This window comes from Sus scrofa, chromosome X (assembly GCF_054392235.1).
Source record: "Sus scrofa isolate SSC_HxYL_T2T_F1_AM1 chromosome X, Sscrofa_HxYL_maternal_Yorkshire_Landrace_v2.0, whole genome shotgun sequence".
Taxonomy (NCBI): Eukaryota; Metazoa; Chordata; class Mammalia; order Artiodactyla; family Suidae; genus Sus; species Sus scrofa.
Window position 1 is genome coordinate 106,804,396 of NC_139401.1, and position 17,364 is coordinate 106,821,759.

At 40.8% G+C, this 17,364-nt stretch overlaps 1 protein-coding gene across 19 annotated transcripts in view; it reads right to left on the reverse strand.

Annotated features, from left to right (window-relative positions):
* Window positions 1-3,306: 3,306 nt before the first annotated feature.
* KLHL13 (kelch like family member 13) overlaps window positions 3,307-17,364 on the reverse strand; it is a 406,437-nt gene continuing 392,379 nt past the window's right edge. For all 19 annotated transcript variants that reach the window (XM_021080433.2, XM_085008247.1, XM_085008249.1 and 16 more), the window contains 3 exons: window positions 16,428-17,223; window positions 7,866-7,979; window positions 3,307-4,951 (listed from right to left, as the gene is read on the reverse strand). In XM_021080433.2, coding sequence (XP_020936092.1) covers window positions 4,464-4,951; window positions 7,866-7,979; window positions 16,428-17,223 — 1,398 coding nt within the window. In that variant the 3' untranslated portion in view covers window positions 3,307-4,463. The remainder of the gene's footprint in view (window positions 4,952-7,865; window positions 7,980-16,427; window positions 17,224-17,364) is intronic.

A 17,364-nucleotide genomic window follows, 5' to 3' on the forward strand; every position in this document is an offset into this window, starting at 1 on the left:
TTCCTTTAATTCTTGTGAACTTATTTCACATTTGCTTTCCTTCTCATATACCCTAAGAGCTCTCTGATGTGGAAAGGAATAAACTGAGCCTTGAAAATGAAAGACACAAGAGCCCGAGTTCCCACTGTGGCACAGTGGAAACCAATCCGACCAGTATCCATGAGGATGCCGGTTCAATCCCTGGCCTCGCTCAGTGGGTTGGGGATACTGAGTTGCCGTGAGCTATGGTGTAGGTTGCAGATGTGGCTTGGATCCCATGTTGCTGTGGCTGTGGTGTAGGCCGGCAGCTGTAGCTCCTATCTGACCCCTAGCCTGGGAACCTCCATATGCTGTGGTGCGGCCCTGAAAAGCAAAAAAAAAACAAAAAAAACAAAAACAAAAACAAAACCACGCAAGAGCCAAGAATAAAACTAGAGGCAGAGCCAACATTCCACACAAGAAAGCCTGCTTACTGTTCTTGGGGGGAAAGACACAAAGTCCCTTGAAATGGAAAAGAAAAACATCATATGGATGAACTAATTAAATAAAACACTACTTAACTGCCCTGTGGGGGCACTCTCCCAGGGCCTAATGAAAGGGAATTATTTTAGCAATTTCCAAAGAAACAATACATACTTATATGTTGTTAAGTCCCTAAAGCAATATTAGGCAATGGTTTTAGGTCATCATTTCACTTCTCGGGGAAAAACCTGATTATGGATGAATTTTTAAAAATTCTAGAAACAGGCAAGGTAGCTTTTTTCTTTCATCTTTCTGACTGTACCCAACCTTGACCAGGAAGGGAAATTAAGAAACTTTTGAGGTTTAATGTATGCAGTAACTCCTTTTTCACGTAGATTAAGAACCTAAGAAAAGCAAATACTTGTAAAACCAATGAATGACTGGCAGATATTTTTATAAAGAGAGTTAATTCACTGTGAAGGAAAATATGTAATAATTTACAAAAAAAAAAAAAAAAAAAAAAGAAAGAAAGAAAGGGAGTTCCCGTGGTGGCGTAGTGGTTAACGAATCTGACTAGGAACCATGAGGTTGCGGGTTCGGTCCCTGCCCTTGCTCAGTGGGTTAACGATCCGGCATTGCTGTGAGCTGTGGTGTAGATTGCAGACACGGCTCGGATCCCACATTGCTGTGGCTCTGGCGTAGGCCGGTGGCTACAGCTCCGATTCCACCCCTAGCCTGGAAACCTCCATGTGCCGCAGGAGCGGCCCAAAGAAATAGCAAAAAGACCAAAAAAAAAAAAAAAAATTTTACCAGCTGTAGAAATTGTTTAATAACAACATTTGCGTGACATTGTTATTCTAAATAATCTATGAGGAGTTCCTCTTGCGACTCAGTGGAAACGAATCTGACTAGTGTCCATGAAGACACAGGTTCGATCCCTGGCCTCACTCAGTGGGTTAAGGATCCGGCATTGCTGTGAGCTGTGGTGTAGGTCGCAGACACAGCTTGGATCCGGCGTTGCTGTGGCTGGGCTGTAGGCCAGAGGCTACAGCTCTGATTTGACCCCTAGTCTGGGAACCTCCAATAAGCCTTGGGTGCAGCCCTAAAAATACAATAATAAATAAATAAGTAAATAAATAACCTGTGGCATGGATGCAGAAGAGGTAGGCTGTTAAACAGAACTGTGTGCTCTGTTATTCTCTGGGGCAAACTGTGCACAGGTCAACACTATTTCCTCTTCTTTCTGGGCAGGCAGCTATGGGATGCTCCCCAGTCCTCTTTGTGTTTGTATGTGAACGCAGGGCTGACTTCTGGCCAGTAGAACTTGGGCAGCAGTGATGCACGCCTTCTTTCAGCCCCGGCCACCTTCACAGCTGTGATGCTGCCTTTTTCTTCTGCTGCCTGAATGGAGCGGATTCTGAGGACCCAAAGAGGCACAAGAGGCCACAACTTGAAAGAACCTTTGCTGCTTAGAAGAGACCTGCCTGACCAGGAGCAGCCACAATGGACTGTGGCAGGACCATTAGTCTGCCCTGTACATGCTCCCATTTTTAGGCAGATACTAACTCTGCAAATGGCTCAATCTGTTCTGCCTATAAGCAGAGAACTGAAACTACTTGACCAGTTGCTCTGACTTAAGAAAAATCTTGCCAAAGAGAGTCTATTAAATTCATACTAGGCTTCTCCCAACATTCAAAAGTACCACTGGAGGAGTTCCCGTCGTGGGGCAGCAGAAACGAACCTGACTAGGAACCATGAGGTTTCGGGTTCCATCCCTGGCCTTGCTCAGGAGGTTAAGGATCCGGTGTTGCTGTGAGCTGTGGTGTAGGTTGCAGACGCGGCTTGGATCTGGCGTTGCTGTGGCTGAGGTGTAGGCAGGCAGCTATAGCTCCAATTCAACCCCTGGCCTGGGAACCAGCATTTGCCATGGAGGAGGCCCTAAAAAAACAAAAGACAAAAAAAAAAAAAAAAAAAGTACTGGAGTTCCCGTTGTGGCTCAGGGGTAATGAACCTGACAAGTATCCATGAAGATGTGGGTTTGATCCCTGGCCTTGCTCAGTGGGTCAAGGATAGGGTGTTGCTGTGAGCTTCGGTGTAGGCCGCAGATTTGGCTCAGATCTGGCGTTGCTGTGACTGTGGCATAGGCTGGCAGCTGCAGCTTCAATTTGACCTTTAGCCTGGGAACTTCATGTGCTGCAGTTACAGCCCTAAAAAAAACCCCCAAAACCAAAAAAACAAAAGTACCACTTATGGGAAAACTATTTCCTTCACTATGATTAACTCAAGAAGAGGCTGTGACATCTGCACTGCCGATTATCCACTCGTTGAGAAATTTGGCGATACTCCAATTGTTTTGGAATAGCTCGAGATTTGGGGTTCAGGTTTAATGTGGTCATTGGCAGATAAATTAGGAAAGGTCATACATATGACCCTAACATAATTACCAAAAAATCTCCTACAAAGACATTTTTCCTTTATAATTCTCAGTCAAGAACAAATCTCTTAGGTCATTTTACACAAACCCTTTTCATTAGGTAAGATGGATCTTCTGGAAGACCAGGAAAACTGACCTCAGAAATGTCACTGCTCCTGTGGTTTAGACATATTACTCTGGGGATGGAGAGGGACCAGTTAACATCTTCCAACAACTAACGCCTCAAAGACAACCAACACCTCGTTTTCAGCAATGAAGTTAGACCTGGCCAAATTCGTTCCTCCTTGAATGAAAAGTCATTCATTCATTCAAGCTGTTCGGTGCTCTTGAATCCTGATCTTGCCACATTAAAAAAAAAAAAAAAAAAAAAAAAAAGATATTTAATGAAAGTAAGTCAAATCAGACAATAATAGGACACCTCACACCAGAACGACATTAAATGTTTTTTATTGAACAAAAAAAGATAAAACATGGAAGTTGAATTCACTGAGCAAAAGCAGCTCACCAGGTGTAGCTGCTATACTTTGTGCTAAATAATCTTAGGGACTGAGTATACAGAATACATATAATATGTAAGTTATCTCAACAGCAAAGGAGAATGTGTAGATTACAGTTTGGGGAGGAAAAATTTGGTCAAATGACAAATTTAGTTGCTCAAAATTCCTAGCCCTTATCCACCGAATTCAGTATGAGTCTCCATATCTGCATGTGGTATGTGCATACTGAATTCCCCTTTTAACAGAAGCTACTTTTTGAAAGAAATTTAAGAGGTTTTTTTTTTTTTTTCCGCATTTGACGCGCTCCTCAATTTTTAAAATTTTGTATTTGATACGTGTGTCTGTATATATTTACACACACTTAAAAAACCCCCAAGCCTTGTTTATAAGTAGAGGGGTTATGCTGTTTTTGTTTTTGTTTTTTTTTTAAATTCGTATTGGTGAATTCATATTGGTGATTATTTCTCCTGTGTGTCAAAGAAACTTTATATATTCTCGATGCACCCCCACAGACAGGTGGGCTGACAGATATGTCAAAAATACTTTATGAAAAGAGGGAGGTAGCTCATGCGAGTTGGCAACCTTTTGTCTATTGTTTCCTGTTGGAACAGGCTGCCTCCCTTTCACATCTCACAGTCAAAGATGAAAGGAAAACTTTTTACTTTGAAGCCTAGTTAGCACAGTTGGACATTTACGATAATCCACGTTCAACTTGGTTTACTGCGCTTTCTAATGTAAGATGACAAATACCTTACACTCAGTACACAGCATCAAAAAAGTACTGAAGAAACATAGACAATACCTTGGTTTTTTTTGTGTGTGTGTTTTTTCTCGTATGTTAAACATCAGCTTCTATGGGATACGTTTTCCAGAATGGTTTTGTTATCACTTTAGAAACACTCTAAGCCAAACAAACAGCACAAATAACATCAATGTCGTCTTTTTTTTTTTTTTTTTTTTTTTTTTTCCGATATTGGTATCAATTACTGGAGGCTAATCCTAACATACACTACGTGGGGAGAGGGCAAAAGAAGAGAATTCATGACACATTGCAAAGATAGAACTACAGCATCTTAGGTGTAGGGATGAGCTTAAGGTGCAGAAAGAGGGGACTCTCTAGAAGGTGATGGCGTGGTTTCTTCAGGTGGGAACACGGTGAGTGTGCAAGCTCGGATGCCACCCAGGGACTCTGGGAGATCAAAAACCTTATGCCATTCATCTTTATCTGGATCATATTTCTGCACTATCTCTACCATACAGCGATTATTCCACGAATACCCACCGACCACGTAGATTTTATTTTCAAAGACAGCAACCCCAACATCACTCTGCCCTCTTAACATGGCAGCAATCGGGGTCCACTGGTCAAGGATAGGTGAGTAGTATTCACAGCTTAGGACGTCGTCATAATCACTTGTTCCTCTGAAGTGATTGCCGCCGATGACATAGAGCCTTTCTCCCACTGTACACATGCAATGCAGACCTCTGACGGTGGTCATCGGCGCCTTCTGGATCCATTTGTCAGTATCAGGATCAAAGCACATGAGCTCTTTTTGGAAAGTGTCGTGAGTAATTCCTCCTAAGGAATGAAAATTACAGGCACGAGGTGATCAAAGATTATCATCAAAATGCGCAAGTAAATAGAAGGATCTCTGGCATAGACAATGAACTTCTATCCATGTTATTATGACATTTTATAGCTCATCAATGGTGTTCATGTTTGCCAGCTATACTTTCTTGGGATTAAAAAGAAAGAAAATAGGCGTTCCCGTCATGGCTCAGCAGTTATGGAACCCGACTAGTATCCATGAGGTTGCGGGTTTGACCCCTGGCCTTGCTCCGGGAGTTAAGGATCCGGCGTTGCCATGAGCTGTGGTGTAGGTCGCAGACTCTGCTCGGATCCCGCGTGGCTGTGGCTGTGGTGTAGGCCGGCGGCTACAGCTCCGATTAGACCCCTAGCCTGGGAACCTCCATATGCTGTGGGTGTGGCCCTAAAAGACAAAAAGACAAAAAAAAAAAAAAATAGAAAGAAAGAAAATTAACATTTTCACCTTCTTAAAGAACTAAAATTGTAGCTTTTATTATTGCAATGGCTTTCTCAGAGACCCATGGAATTTAAGAGGCTTTGCACAATTAAAAAATATTTGGGGTACTTTTAGACCTGGGTTTACAGTAAATCCCAACCACAAAGCCTCATTCACTCCTGCTGCTCTTTACCGGGTACCCTCTGGGTGCTGGGCACAGGGCTAGGGCACTTTAAATCCTACATGCCCGTTTCCTCACTTGGCAGATAAGAATGTCTGCTCTGGTTATCTCATTTAGGACTATGACTATGAACTGACTTATAAAGCACGATGCTTTGGAAAACTTGAAATTGTGCAAGAGCCCAAGCTTATGAGCATATTCAGAACTGTTTCTTTGCATAGAGGTTGGGTGGCTGTGGTGAAGGTGGGTAAGGTTCTCCCCTATCAGTATGGACCCCAAAAAAGCTAAATAGGAGTTCCTGCCATGGCTCAGTGGAAATGAATCTGACTAGCATCCATGAGGATGCAGGTTCAATCCCTGGCTTTGCTCAGTAGGTGAAGGATCCGGCATTGCCGTGACCTGTGGTGTAGGTCTAGGTCAGGGCCTACAGCTCCGATTAGACCCTTAGCCTGGGAACTTCTATGTGCTACAGGTGCGGCCCTAAAAAGCCAAAAATAAACAAACAAATAAATAAAAAGCTAAACAATTAGAATGCTGAATACATATGGAATTTTTTATGTACAGCAATTTGTTGTTGACCTCTTGAGGTCATATTATCATCTATCCTTAGATCACATCTAAATCGGTCTCTACAATGACAGTATCCGACTATACGTTCTGCAGATCAGGGAGAAAAAGAAACTAATTTTCAGCCATCTCATCCAAACCCCTACTGTGTGGTGGCCAGACGGCAATCACTGGGTTTTTATTCTGCTTTTTTATATTTTTTTCTGGACGTCACTGATATTCCAGCAAGCAAAACAGTGCGCTTTGGTTTGAAAATCAGCTGTGGTCCCTACTCCACTTGACTGAGAAGGTCATTTGTGCAACATATGCTAGTTATGCCAAAGCATCACTAGAACAATTCAAATATCATTTTTTCCCTCAGAGGACTTGGGGCTCTCATCATGGCATGGCAGCTACACACATAAAATAGGTAGATGGTATAAATCATTGATTAGTGGAGCATATGACTTCCTAGATGGCTCTTTCAGTATAAGACGTTCCATAGCTGCTCATAAATTTAACACCAGAAACCTGCCAATAAGACACTACAGGCCTTTCCCTGATCCTTTTTGATTATAGGTTTCATAAGGCAGCGTTCAGAGGCTCAGATCACAAACATCACCTTAAGGCCTTTGTTCTCTAATAATGTAACTGCTGGCCTGGCACTGGCCAGCCTTCAAAAGGGGGGGAAACTGTCAGAAGTAGACTGTGTCAGGACCAAATGGAAAGAACCTGACTAAAAGAATCAAATTTCAACACCGCCAGTGAACAGTACATTAAAATAAGACTCCTTTCCAAATTCTCAAGAAGGATGATTTGAATACAGTTTGAGAATGAAAGTTGCTACTGGGACACTGAGTCAACTGTAGCTGCTTCAGAATTTTTTATTAGAAAAATATATGTGCATGTGGTCAAAATACAAGTCATCAGCACAGAATTATTTAAGCAACGACATCAGAGCAGAACCCTAATATCATGCTGGAGAAAAGAGAAACATCCTTTCAGTTGCACTAAAGGAAAGAATGAACATTATTATGCATCATATGTATATTGGAAGCAAGTTTTATGCACATTAGAGCTTATATGTTACGTAATGATATATTTCCTGACAGACTTTAACTAAATTCTAAATAAAAATAAATTAAGTGCTCTTATGGAGAATATGAATGGTGGTTCTTAGAGCTTATCAGAGTAGAGAGTATGGGGACTGAAAGGCAAATTAGAGAAGCTGAAAGCTTTCCAATTAATTCTAAGTGACGTATTTACTTTACAGGAGTTCCCATTGTGGCTCAGCAGAAACGAATCTGACTAGGATCCATGAGGACATAGGTTTGATCCCTGGCCTTGCTCAGTGGGTTAAGGATCTGGCATTGCCATGAGCTGTGGTGTAGGTCGCAAACACAGCTCGGATCCTGCGTTGCTGTGGCTGTGGAGTAGGCCAGCAGGTATAGCTCCAATTCAACCCCTAACCTGGGAACCTCCGCATGCCGCAGGTATGGCCCTAAAAAGAAAAAAAAATAATAAATGAATAACATATTTACAGTAGGACTGGTTTGCTGCTAGTCTTATAAACTTATGAAATACCAAAGGCATTCATATGCAAATGTACACCAAAATATATTCTAAAATCAAGACAAATTATATTTTGATTATCCATTTCCTGGATTATTAACACTATACAGAAAGACGGCAACATAGTTAAAAGTCTATGTATTATGTTAAGTGCATTAGCAGTTATTTACCTGAAATATACATTACGCCTCCATACACAGTTCCAGCATGGCCATAGTGGGGCTCACTCATTTTGGCAACATAGGTCCATTCATTTGTTCTTGGATTGTAACATTCTACAGTAGCTGTTGTTTAAAAAATAAAAGGAAAGAATGAATTTTAAAAATGATTTATAATTTCAATTTTCACAATTAATTATTTTTCCTTTTAGGTGGCACAATAGTAATATCCAAATAACAGAAACACTTCCATTATAGGCATGAGATATTTCTTGGGGGGGTCACATATTAATTATTGAGATTACATTAATAAATGTGAACCATTAATACACTGATTATGTACATGAGACTAGATAATGTAATAATCTAACACTTTTCTGTCACTGCAGAAATCACTAGGATTTCTTTTCTTCTAGTATCTTGTTACATCTTTATAATTTTATTTTTTTTTTTTGTCTTTTCGCCATTTCTTGGGCCGCTCCCGCGGCATATGGAGGTTCCTAGACTACGGGTCTAATTGGAGCTGTAGCCACCGGCCTACACCAGAGCCACAGCCACACCAGATCCGAGCCGCGTCTGCGACCTACACCACAGCTCACGGCAACACCGGATCGTTAACCCACTGAGCAAGGGCAGGGATCGAACCTGCAACCTCATGGCTCCTAGTCAGATTGGTTAACCACTGCGCCACGATGGGAACTCCATCTTTATAATTTGATATTTCCCTCATTTCTTTGCTCTAGATATGTGGGAAGAAAGGATGAAAAAAACCACAAGGAAGAGGAACACTTTGATTCTATATGATACACCACATAAGAAATACTTCGACTCTGTGTGATACATCATATAGGAAACAAAGGTTGATAGATATGAAGCAAAATTTAAAGTTGAGAATGAAAGTATGCATACTACCTGGTGTATGTTTTGATGTCTATTGCTTTATTTCATATTCAGACTACTAAATGAACATTGACAAAAATTTTTCTGTATTTATACATGAAAGCCAATAGTGTATATATGCCCAGTACTGTTGCAGCCAGTACTGCTCTTATCTGCAGATGCCTGGCAGCATTATCTGAAGTTAAGGTTTTTACTAGGGGTACTTCCTCTCAGTAATAAAATATATCATCTTTAATATAAAATATTCGAGAAGCAACCTCAATTTATTTGAATAGCAATCTGTTATAACCTCAAGAATAGGACAATGATCGTTCAGACAGATAGAAAATGTGATCTGTTTTAAAAGGCAGAAAAGATGTAGGGACGTTAGAAGGACTCTGGTCAAAAGCACAACATCTAGATTGACCTGAAAAGTGCATGCTCTTTATTGCAGACACTGCTACTTGCTAACCCAGTTTCTTGTCTCCACTAACATTGCCTTTTTCTTTTTCATTTATTTATTTATTTGCTGTCTTTTTGCCATTTCTTGGGCCACTCCTGCGGCATATGGAGGTTCCCAGGCTAGGGGTCTAATCGGACCTGTAGCCAACGGCCTATGCCAGAGCCACAGCAACGCGGGATCCAAGCCACGTCTGTGACCTACACCACAGCTCATGGCAACGCCAGATCCTTAACCCAATGAGCAAGGCCAGGGATCGAACCCACAACCTCATGGTTCCTAGTTGGATTCATTTCCACTGAGCCACTTGAAGCTTTAAGCTGGAATCGACCATGTGACATCGATGTAGGCAATGAAATGGAGGCACGAATCTACAGAGTGCGGCTCTTTGACCAAAAGACACTAGAATAAAATTTAGCTACTTGCAACCAAATGCAATCCGAATTGATGACTCATCCTTGGAACATGATTTCTTATTTAAAAAATAGTAATAATGTGAGAACAGGCAATACTAAAGAGATTAATTTCTTAACTCTTTTTAATAATTTTATTTCATCAAATTCACTACATGAACTACTTATTTCTCCTCTAACGACACCTATATTATACCATTTCTCATAGCCCTTTACTGATTTCCTTTTCTACTTACTTTAGTGTTGAATTTTTGATCTTATGTCAAAGGCTTTTACTATTTTCTTTTTTCTTTCTTGTTAGTGTTTTTGTTTGTTTGTTTTGCTGTATCCATGGCATGTGGATGTTCCCAGATCAAGGACTGAACCTGTGCCACAGCAGCAGTCCGAGCTACCGCAGTGACAACACTGGATCCTTAACCTGCCAAGTGACAAGGGAACTCCCTCTCTTGTTAGTTGTGTTCACTGCCTCAGGCTTGGACCCTCACCCACTCTGTTTCTTCTAAACCTTTCCACCAGGGAGCAAGATCCTGCAAAATCTTTCCCCCAAATAAGGGCTATTTTCACAATTAATGACAAGGTAAAACTATTTGTTTCAATACTGTTTTCAACTATTTCCAGTCCCTGGATCTCTTCTTTAGTGTTCATTTCCATTTGCCTTTAGCATGACTTTCACCTAATTGACAAATAAAATCCTACTGAATGTATATCATCTCCCTCTTTATACTGAGAGGATCTACTATACTGACCGGGCATCAGCAAAGTAATTATCTGATGGAAGAATGTAGTCTAGTCACACCTCTTATCACTAAAAAAAGAGTTTTAAAGACTTCTGGAGATTATCTTGGCCAACTATTTGATAGCAGAGATAGGTTTTACTATAGTTCTATGCTTTTCTTCATGACGAATTTTGCCTTGAACTTTGAAATTTTTAGACTGTTACAGTCTTGCCCTACATCGAAATCTGTTCGGATGCAGTTTCCATTAGTTTCCTCTTCTTCTTTGTATAGTGGAGCTAGAAGTTAAATAGCTATTCACCCTTGATGAGTGTTAAAATTTCCCCATGTAGCAAGATAATGCTGTTCTTTTTTTTTTTTTTTTTTTTTTTTGTCTTTTTTCTTTTCTAGAGCCACACCTGTGGCACATGGAGGTTCCCAGGCTAGGGGTCGAATTGGAGCTACAGCTGCCGGCCTACACCACAGCCACAGCAACGCAGGATCCGAGCCGCGTCTGCGACCTACACCCCAGCTCACGGCAATGCTGGATCCTTAACCCACTGAGGGAGGCCAGGGATCAAACCTGCAACCTCATGGTTCCTAGCCGGATTCGTTAACCACTGAGCCACGATGGGAACTCTGATAATGCTGTTCTTCTATCAGTGAGCTAATTGCATTTTGGGGGGAATGGTAATGAGGTAACTGGGAAAAATCTAGAATGGGGAGGTCAATCTTAAAAAAGGACACAATGAACTCCTTTGCAGAACAGATACTGACTCACAGCCTTTGAAAAACTTATGGTTTCCAAAGAAGACAGGTTGGGGAGTGGGGGGATGCCCTGAGGGTTTGGGATGGAAATGCTGTAAAATTTGGTTGTGATGATGGTTGTACACCTACAAAGGTAATAAATCATTAAGTAATTAAAAGAATTGAATAGGGGAGGTCAGGGAAACGAAAGCCCATCAGCCAAATCCAGTATGCTGTCTGCTTTTGAACGACCCACAGGATAAAAATATAAATGGCTTTTATATTATTAAAGAGTTGGGGGAAAAAATCAAAGGAAGAATATTTCGTGACCTATGAAGGCTATATGGAATTTGAATTACGAAGTGCTCCTACACGAAGCTTTACTGGAACATAACTTCACTCATGTATTTATAAACAAACTGTCTGTAGTGGCTTTTGCAATACATGACCAGAGCTGATTAGTTGTGACAGCGATCCTACAGCCTCCAAATCCAAAAAGATGTATCTCCTGGCACTGTATAGAAGGTTTCGGACCCTTATTCTATGGAATCATCTTCAGTAGTTTGGTGGGCTGGTATTTAGAAGCTCTCTGTCTAATTTAAGCATTATACTCAGGCTGGTTGTTTAGCGTATCTCATCAGGGATTATTTTTCTCAGGTGATTCCACTGGAGTTCAGAACTGCTTCCAAGGGATGATGTGGAACCTACTTGTTCTCTGAGATTCTGAAAGAAATTGGTCCTGCAGAAAACCATTTGGACAGTGACGGCTCCCACAGAGGAGGTTTGGTTTCTAGAATCCTCGAGTGCCAGGTGGTAACACGTCACTTAATGAAGAAACTGCAAATCCATTAAGCGATATGGAGGCATTCGATAAATTTTAGTAATTTTACTGTACATTTATGTGGAAAAATCTAACACGTTTCTCTAAGTTATTACATTATTTGAAAGCTTGAGTTATTACTATTTAACTGAATTGAAAGATATCTGAGCTGTCATGTTTCTCCTCAATACAGAAAAATTCAATGGAAGATCGATTTCTTATGTAACATAATTTTGAAAGATGCCACAAATAACTGACTCCTTTTTCACTTAAGTGACAGCTACTCTGAGCTTTGCTGAGTCTTCCATTGTACCCGGTGTCAAAGGAAAGTAGCATTTCTAAGGAATTACATTTCAGCAATAAGCCAGCTTCACAAGCACATACCAGTAATATCATGGGTTTTTTTTCTTTTTTCTTTTCTTTTTAGGGCCATACCCACAGCATATGGAGGTTCCCAGACTAGGGGTCAGATGGGAGCTGTAACCACTGCCCTACACCACAGCCAGAGCAACGCCAGATCCGAGGTACGGCTGCAACTTACACCACAGCTCATGGCAGTGCTGGATCCTTAACCCACTGAGTGAGGCCAGGGATCAAACCTGCATCCTCATGGATGCTACTCAGATTCGTTTCCACTGAGCCATGATAGGAACTCCTAGTAATATCGTTTTGATGTACTATGGGCTTGTATTCATACACTCCGTGGAGAGATTTTAAAAGGCCAAATGCACTAAAGTGATCTTAAATGTCTTGCAAATGCTGCCACTGTTTTCTTTTCATCATTATATACAGGCAATGGTTACTGTGTGTATGAAGAATAAATGATGCACTGGTACTAATGAACCTGTTAAACTGTTAAATGATTTTCCCATCAATCCCTTTTTCCTGACATCCACTTCTACCCTCTTTCTCTATTTACACAGGCATATGAATATGTCAGCATAATCAGTTAAGATGGGAATGTTGAGTTATTACAACAGATGTTAATGTCGGGTGGAGGGAGGGGGTTTTCAATAAAAATTGCTTATGGAGCAAGAGAAATGTTAAAAAAACCAAAAACCCAGCCTCTGGTTGGAACATTCAGAAATATAAGCAAGTGGAGTTCCTGTCTTGGTGCAGTGGAAACAAATCCAACTAGGAACCATGAGGTTGTGGGTTCCGCTCAGTGGTTTAAGGATCTGGCGTTGCCGTGAGCTGTGGTGTAGGTTGCAGATGCAACTTGGATCTGGCGTTGCTGTGGCTGTGGTGTAGGCCGGAAGCTGCAGATCTGATTAGACCCCTAGCCTGGGACCCTGGGTATGGCCCTAAAAAGACAAAAGACAAAAAAAAAAAAAAAAAAAAGAAAGAAATATAAGCAAGGGCTTCTTTAGAACCAAAATCAACTATTCCGCAAAAACAATGAGTCGAAGAAAACTATAAAGGGCAATTGACACATACACTTTTCTTATTTATATGAGGAGAAACATGATAAACAGAATTCAGGAGAATGCACTGATACTGTTCTTTTGGGAGGTAATCAGGGCAGGTTACATCAGGTTTGGTTACCTCAACAATATGGAATGTGACAAGAGGGGACCATCTACTTCATACTCCCAATTGGTGGGTCAAAAAACAAAACAAAACAAGATGAAGCTTCTTGCTACCTGGTTTTATGTAATGACTCTTTTTGGCCTGAAGGTTCTCCTGGAACCAAGAATTTCAATTTGAGTTTGCATTTATTGAGTTAATCACATGATTTTCTAAAAAAACTTCCAATATATATTACCTTAAAATATGTAGTACAGAATGGTTTGCTGGGTATGCTGACTTTAAGGGGGCACAATCCTTTTCTACAAAAGTTGAGTTGCTTACAGGTTATTAGAGATAATTTTAAAAGGAAAGAAGTATCAAATAGTTGGCCTCTAAATGGAATTAGAGTTGTTTTTTTGGTACTGAGGGTTCATGTCTTCTATTATAATCATCCATGCATTTGTGAAAATGCAGTTTATGAGTGAAGATAAAAAATGGACCTATATTTACCATCTAGAGAGGGAGTACGTTTTTTAGACTACTTAAATCATTATCCTTAGGTTTAAGCTCTGGGTGACTGTGCCTTTAAAATCTACATATAAAATAAGTTATTATGAATTTAGGAACAGCTCATGAAAAGCATGAATCTCTTGCATCCTGTCACTTTCAAATGGAAACACACAAGACTGTTTTTACCGAGGGATGAAGGCGGTGACTTCTGAAGGGCATGAGCAAGGAAGCCAGCCGCCTGCCTAACGGGATCATCTGCTTCTTGATCCCAATTGAGTATAACGTGGGGAGAACTCAGAGTAAGGATTAAGTCAGAAGGAAGCCTCAAGCGCCTTAGTCTTATGTAATGATTCTCCTCAGCCTGAAGATCATAAATTCTCAGAAGAATTAGGCCTCTATTTAATATTAGAAACAATACATTGAAAACTTGAGAGCTGCATATTAACAGGGTTGATACCATCAGCAAGCAAGCACTGACTGAAAAATGGAGCTATTTCCTTCGAGAAGTTTCAAAATGACTATTTACTGCCAGGATTGATGACCTATAATTTGTAAACTTGTAAAGATGATCTTACATAAGTGACTTTTCTAAGAAAGGGCCAAGTCACCACTTGCATCTCTGGTTATTTCCAGACACCATACATTTTGGGGTGGGGGGAGGGGCAGGAAGTGGCGCTTGCAGCATGAGGGAGTTCCCAGGCCAGGAATCACACCTGCACCACAGCAGTGACAGCACTGGGTCCTTAGCCCACTGAGCCACCAGGAAAGTCCCCAGATACCATAAATTTAAAATAGCATAATAACACAAAAATAATGTGTGTGGGTTGACCGAGGAAATGACAGTTCTACATTAATTGTCTCAATGCATCAAAATGCTTTTAATAGTCTGATTTATTAAAATATATTGGAAAACCTGTGTGGTTCATTATCCCAACGCCTAAGCCAGCCATCTGGAAACTCTGGCCTTAGAAAAAAATATCACTGTGACAACAAAGGGAAAAAAAAAAAAAAATGGGAGTTCCCGTCGTGGCACAGTGGTTAACGAATCCGACTAGGAACCATGAGGTTGGGGGTTCGATCCCTGGCCTTGCTCAGTTAGTTAAGGATCCGACGTTGCCATGAGCTGTGGTGTAGGTCACAGACGCAGCTCGGATCCAGCGTTGCTGTGGCTCTGGTGTAGGCCAGCGGCTACAGCTCCGATTCGACCCCTAGCCTGGGAACCTCCATATGCCACGGGTGCAGCCCAAGAAATGACAAAAAGACAAAAAAGAAAAAAAAAGGATAGGAAACATCGGTAACATTAAGACCATGTCACTAACAAGAAAGGGCTTGATAAGCTGTGAAGTGTAAAAGCTAAGAGCAGTTCTTTGGTTTCCAATAAATAGCTTATTCTCCCCATCCATTAAACTACCTTTTATTTTTTAGAATACTAGAGGAAAAGATTCTGATAATTACTCTGAATTTATCCAGAGCCAATGCCAATATTTTAAACTTAGCGTTATGGAGCCTGGAACAATGGTCAACTACAAGGTCTCTATTTCAGAGAATAAAGGATGAAAAAAGGCCAAACAACAACGGTAATGACAGCTGTGTAAGGCATGATATAAAGTGTGGTTTTCCTGACTTCTTTTTGGACAGTTACCTTATTCCAATTTTAACTAAGAGAACAAAATTAGCGTTAATTTATGTAGCCAAAGTATTACTCTATGTTAACTGTACTTGTGACTGATCTTAGATTAGAAAGACCAAGAAGGGACCACCAAATAAGAAAGCTCACTAGATCCATTTTCAGTGAAGAAGACTAGTATTTCACCAAGAGAGAATGATTTTTTTTTGGCCACGCCCAAGGCACATGGAAATTCCTAGGCCAGAGACAGCAGTGACCCCAAGTTGCTGCAGTGACAACACCGGATCCTTAACCCACTGCACCACAGAAGAATTCCTTTTGTTTTGTTTTGTTTTGAAGAATGATTTTTAAGACTAATAGTTACAGATCATAATACACTCACAGTAAATAAACTCTGGATAATTTTGAATTTTGAACCTCTAGTAGATAAAGAAAATCATCTTACTCAGTGGCCTCTGGTAGGTAACGGATTATGTAAAAGAAGCAACCATAAACGTCAGTGCTCTGTAAGGAAGGATTTCAACCTATTTAGTAAAATATTATATAGGATTTTAAAATGGAAAATGAGGAAACTTGCCAAAGTCCTGTCCAAGATTCTATTGGAATTTCAATTAGCAGAATATACTTTTAATTGAAGCTTCAAAATGAAAACCACATACACTGCACAAATAAATTACTATGGAACATTTGATATAAGATATAATTTGTACTGTGGCCAACAATACATGGCCAGACAAGGCATACAGATTGACACTGTCTAAGAAAAATAGTCTAAAACGAAACCCTAGCTACATTTTTGGGTCCTTGGTGTTACAGGACTGCTTATTTTATGATGTGACAAGGATCTGGGGGTAAAGCCACGTGTTTCTATGCTGAACAGAAGTACACACACTTACGCAGTTCACCAGCTGCATTTCGCCCACCGACTGCATACAGATATCCTTTGAGGGCACTTAGGTGGAAGAAGGTGCGCTTTTCATTTAAAGATGCAACTTGCATCCACTTATTGTATCGAGGATCAAATCTGAAGACTGTATCAACGGCCGTTTTTCCTTTTGTGTCGTAATTACTCTGTCCACCAACGACATAGAGGAAATTTCCAATAACGGCGATGCCATGCTGGTACCTTGGGGCATCCATGGGGGCTAAGGACTTCCACTCATGGGCCTTTTCATCATACATGCGCAACTCCTTGCTGACAACCAGCTGCTGCCTCAGCACCCCTCCTAGTGTAACCAAGTGAGTGGTGTCAGACCGAATGGCAGTCCTGTCTGACTGCATAACTGGCTGCATGTATGGCATCATTTGGTAATTGCTGGCTTCCAAAAGGAGATTCACACAAGTATTGTCAGTTCTCATGAAATCCACGGTTTGCACGTAATTAATGAGCTCCTGCGGTGTCATCAGTGGAAATCGTATGTTCTTCATTAATTTTGCAGCAAAGTCCATCCGAGGCTCTTCCAGGCGGAGCCAGCGACAGGTAGCCTTAAAGAGCTCAAGTTCTGTGCAGTGCTTAAGGCTATTACTGGAAAGCACGAAGGCAAGCCGTTCGAAAGGGAGTTTCAAGAACTCTCCGGTGCTCAGTAATGCAGGAAAATTCTTCAAGACGAAACTGTTCACGTATTTATCCACTTCTGTCAGATTGTAGGTGTTGGCAATCCGCCCAACTTCGACACAATTGTCCAAAGTGACCTATGAAGGCAATTAAAAAAAATTAAAACGACTACTTTCATGGTACTCCCATCTGGGTAACAGAAATACCTTCTATTTCAGAAGAAGAGTAGATAAGGCTTTTTACTCTCCATATAGATGCAAATCAAGATTCTTTTCTCA